The following is a 4,925-nucleotide window of genomic DNA, read 5'->3' on the forward strand; positions in this document are numbered from 1 at the left end:
CGCGAGAGGAGACTCAAAATGTCGGTCGCACTAACGTAGGAGAGCAAGAACGAGTTGGTACTGGAAGTAGTGGGGGCGATCGCGACGCTCAAGCTTGACTGGAATGGCCGCGGGCCTTACTGATAATACTGCCCGTAACAATTGAGGGACCCGCGGCGGACATAAAAACGTTTGCGTTACTGGACGAGGGTTCGACTTCCACCCTGGTCGACCAAGATTTAGCGAGAAAAGTTGGCGCGAGAGGTCCGTGCGTAACATTAGCCATGCAGGGTATCGGTAACACAGGGATGTTAGAAACAGAGAGTGAAAAAGTCTCGATCAAAGTCAAAGGGAAGTTCGAGACCCATTCCGTTCAAAATGTTCAAACAGTCCGCAACCTCTCCCTACCGGCACAGACGATCGAACCAGGTCTTTTGACGAGCACTCCACATCTCTGCGACTTACGCATAGAGTCTTACTCGCGAGCAGTTCCGAAGATACTTATCGGACAAGATAATTGGGAGCTGATAGTCACTCGTGAGATTCGCAGCGGAAGAAAACAGGCACCAGTGGCATCTCTCACGCGATTAGGCTGGGTGATCCATGGTCTACAGACAAGTCTTAAGGCTATAAACCGGCATGCATTACTGCTTGACGCAACGAACATGGATCAAATATCGGAACGCGTCGATGATGATTTACAAGAACTAGTGAGAAATTATTTCAAGATAGATCTGCAAGGAACTACTGCGTGTGTTGGCAGTTCGCTGCACGAGAAAAGAGCTATCGAGATTCTGGAAAAAACAACGCGCTGCGTTGGGGCGGCATGGGAAACTGGTTTGCTTTGGCGGACGGACAGGACACATCTACCGAATAGCAGGGCTACTGCTCTGAGCCGATTAAAACAATTAGAGGCCAGATTAGATCGCGATCCGGCTTATGCGGTGCTTTATTACCAGGAAATGGAGCGGCTCATAAAAAACGGATATGTAAAGAAGACTAAGAAACAAGACGCTGGTGAATTGATTTGGTACTTACCTCACTTTGGTGTCCGAAACAAGAACAAACCTAAGAAACTGAGGCTGGTGTTTGATGCGGCTGCGAAGACAAAGGGGCTAAGTCTCAATGATTGTCTATTGGCGGGGCCAGATCTACTGCGGCCTCTATTAGGAGTGCTGATGCGCTTCAGACAGCGCAAAGTAGCATATAAGGCGGATATTGAGGATATGTACTTCAAAATTAAGATACGGCGGGAAGACCAGAACGCTCAACGCTTCTTATATAGAGGCGCTAGCCGCGAGACGGAACCTGACGAATATATCGTAACCTCTTTAATACCTGGGGCAAAGTCGTCCCCATGTAGCGCGATATATGTGAAAAGCATGAACGCGAAACAGTATGAGAAAAATATGCACCTAGCGGTGACGGCATTAACGAAAAATTGCTATATGGACGATCTCATACACTGCTCCGCTACGGACAAAGAAGCATCTGACGTAATCGCCCAGATTATCAAGATCAACCGACAGGGAGGATTTCGAATGCGAGGTTGGGCCAGTAATAGTCAATGTGCCTTAGCAGGTGTGCCACCATCCGAACGAGCCTCAGACTTGGTCGACCTTGAATTAGCCGAAGACGAAGGCAAACCGGAAAAAGTTCTCGGCCTACGATGGGATACTCGCATGGACTTACTTAAGTTCAATGTAGGCTCGAGTAGAGTTCCCGACGAGCTTCTTCAGTTCCTAAGAAGACCGACGAAACGAGAGTTCCTGCGTGTAATTATGGCGGTATTTGATCCATTAGGGCTATTGACACCGCTGACAATGTTATCTAAAATTAACATGCAATGCGTGTGGATAAGTGGCATCGGCTGGGATGAACCCTTAGGAGACCATGAATTTGCAGAGTGGAAGATATGGGTAAACGATTTGCAAAAGGTCGCTACGCTCTCCATTCCCAGGCACTATGTGGCCTTGCAGAGCAAGGTAACCCGGATTGAGTTGCATGTGTTCTGCGACGCGAGCGTCAAAGCATACGCAGCGGTCGGTTACTGGCGATTCCAGTACAGCTCCGGGTCGATTCAGACAAGCCTAGTGGCTGCGAAGAGCCGCGTAGCTCCCCTAAAGCCTCTTTCAGTCCCTCGGCTGGAGCTTCAAGCGGCAGTTCTAGCTAGCAGACTCGCTAAGACCATCAGTGAAGAACACGATTTTGATATCTCAAGACGCGTGTTATGGTCCGATTCACGCACAGCGCTTTTATGGATTCGAGACAATCCGAGGTCGCTTCAAACCTTTGTAGCGCACAGAGTGACTGAGATCAACGATATGACGAATCTGACGGACTGGAAATGGCTTCCTTCTGATATTAACCCAGCGGATGATGCCACGATGCGAGCAAAAAAAGGCCTCGACGAAAGTCATCGCTGGTTTCGTGGACCCGACTTTCTACGATTGCACGAGTCCGAATGGCCGGAGCAGGTGCCCCTTGCAACGAAAGAATCGTCAGGCATGGCGAGTGCGGAGAAAAAGAAAGCTTTCATTTACGCAGCATTGGTGCAAGGGGCCTTGTTTCTTCCGGACTCATCACGATTTTCCTCTTGGAAGCGCTTATTATCTAGCACGGCCCGAGTTTTTGTGGCGGCGGAAAGATGGAAACGGTTGCGACGAAAACGAGAAACGCCTGACAGGTCGGGCATAACTCTGACCGTGGAACATCTAGCGAAAGCAGAGAGGGCATGGATTAAAGAGATCCAACGACAAAGCTTTCCGGACGAGATCGCAGCCCTAACTAGCGGTCGCACCATTACAGTTAACAGCCGTATTGTGCAATTATTGCCGATGATGGACAACTACGGCTTATTACGAGTGCAGGGCCGGGTTGAAGCGCTGGCAAATACGGATTTTCAGGGTAAACCCGTTATCCTGGACGGTAAACACTCGGTCACAAGGCTGTTGTTACATAATTATCACACCGATGCTAAACATGGCAGTGAAAACACTGTGTTAAACGAAGTCCGGCAAAAATTCTGGGTGACTAATTTACGAAGCGCTCTTCGCTCAGTGGTGTCGAAATGCCAGCTTTGTCGGTTGAATCGAAGCCAACCCAGACCTCCCCTCATGGCAGGCTTGCCTGACTCAAGATTGGCTTATCGTGAACGTCCGTTCAGTCATTGCGGATTGGATTATTTCGGGCCTATGTTGGTCACCGTAGGCCGACGTCGAGAAAAGCGCTGGGGCGCTCTGTTTACGTGTCTCACCACGCGAGGGATCCACATCGAACTAGCACACAGCTTAGACACGAGCTCGGCTATAATGGCGTTGCGCCGACTAGCAGCGCGAAGGGGCCAACCGCGAGTCATATACTCAGACAATGGCACAAATTTTCGAGGAGCTTGTAACGAAATGCGAGAGGCGATACGAAAGCTGGATGTCAAAGCGCAACAAGAGTACGTCCGTCAGAATGGAACCGAGTGGCGTTTCAACCCGCCAGCGGCTCCCCATATGGGCGGAGCCTGGGAACGCTTAGTGCGATCTGTCAAAACGGCGTTGAACGTAGTTTTGAGAAAACAGGCGCCTAAAGAAGAAACGTTGTTGACGCTTCTTGCAGAGGTCGAGCACACCATCAACTCACGACCACTCACCCACGTGTCACTCGACCCTCGCGATCAGGAAGCGTTAACCCCAAACCATTTTTTAATAGGCTGCTCTTCTGGTCGCATAGCCTTCGAAAGGTTCCATGAGCAAAGTACTTGCCCAAGAAAACAATGGCAAATTGCCCAACATTTAGCCGACTGTTTCTGGAAACGTTGGCTACGGGAATATTTGCCCACCTTGCTGCCACAGAAGAAGTGGCTTAAGAAAACGGACGGCCTGAAAATCGGCGATGTCGTCTTAATTGCGGACTATCAATCTTCAAGGAATCAATGGATAAAAGGAGTGATAAAAGAATTACTGCCTGGGTCCGATAACCAAGTGCGCGTGATCAGGATCCAGACGGCAGGTGGCAGTATGCTAAGACCGGCAATACGGTTAATAAAATTAACAAGTACAAGCGAAGTACAAGGCGTTTCCACCTTGTACGGGGGGGAGGATGTTCCCGCCGCGGCTAGACCGTAGCCTCATTTTAGTGATGTAATTATATCGTTCTATAGTTAGTTATCGTTCTATCATTCTGTTATGGTTATACATTGGTTCTTGGATTCCGGGTCCCCCATTGTGCTCGGGGACGGATTATAAAATAAAACACCGAAGCATTGTGCCCCATGGTCGGGACCGAGGTTTGCCGGTCGGCGTGAAAAGCCGCTACGACCTGGGGACAAATAAGTCGGTAATCAGGCCAAAAAAGGGTCGCGATCGAGGTTTGCCGATCGACGCGAGGTTTGCCGCGCAGCCACGCGAGGCACACAGTCTCCTGCGTCAGTCTTGCGTGAGTTCTTGTAGAGATCGGATGTACAGAATAAAACAGTGTGTGATAAAGAAACCATTCCAATTATTAAAACCCATTTCCTCTCGCGAACAATAATATTACTAGAATATAGAAGAATATACCAGAATATAACATAATATTACTAGAATATAGAAGAATATACCAGAATATACTAGAATATAGCAGAATATACCAGAATATTCTTGAATATACCAGAATATACCATAATATTACTCGAATATAGAAGAATATACGAGAATATACGATAATATTAATAGAATATAGGAGAATATACCATAATATTACTAGAATATAGAAGAATATTCGAGAATATACTAGAATATAGCAGAATATACCAGAATATACTTGAATATACCAGAATATACTATAATATTACTCGAATATGGAAGAATATACGAGAATATACCAGAATATACTAGAATATAGCATAATATACCAGAATATTCGAGAATATACCATAATATTACTAGAATATACAGGAATATACGAGAATATACCTG

At 47.3% G+C, this 4,925-nt stretch overlaps 1 protein-coding gene across 1 annotated transcript; it reads left to right on the plus strand.

Annotated features, from left to right (window-relative positions):
- Positions 1-263: 263 nt before the first annotated feature.
- On the plus strand, positions 264-4,094 carry LOC143364626 (uncharacterized). Its single transcript, XM_076804872.1, has one exon. The coding sequence runs from the start codon at positions 264-266 to the stop codon at positions 4,092-4,094; it is 3,831 nt and encodes a 1,276-aa protein (XP_076660987.1).
- Positions 4,095-4,925: the final 831 nt, after the last annotated feature.

The sequence above is a fragment of the Halictus rubicundus genome, unplaced genomic scaffold (assembly GCF_050948215.1).
Source record: "Halictus rubicundus isolate RS-2024b unplaced genomic scaffold, iyHalRubi1_principal scaffold0758, whole genome shotgun sequence".
Classification (NCBI taxonomy): domain Eukaryota; kingdom Metazoa; phylum Arthropoda; class Insecta; order Hymenoptera; family Halictidae; genus Halictus; species Halictus rubicundus.

Coding starts and splice junctions, on each gene's coding strand:
- LOC143364626 (XM_076804872.1), top strand. CDS start 264: ATGCAGGGTATCGGTAACACAGGGATGTTAGAAACAGAGAGTGAAAAA.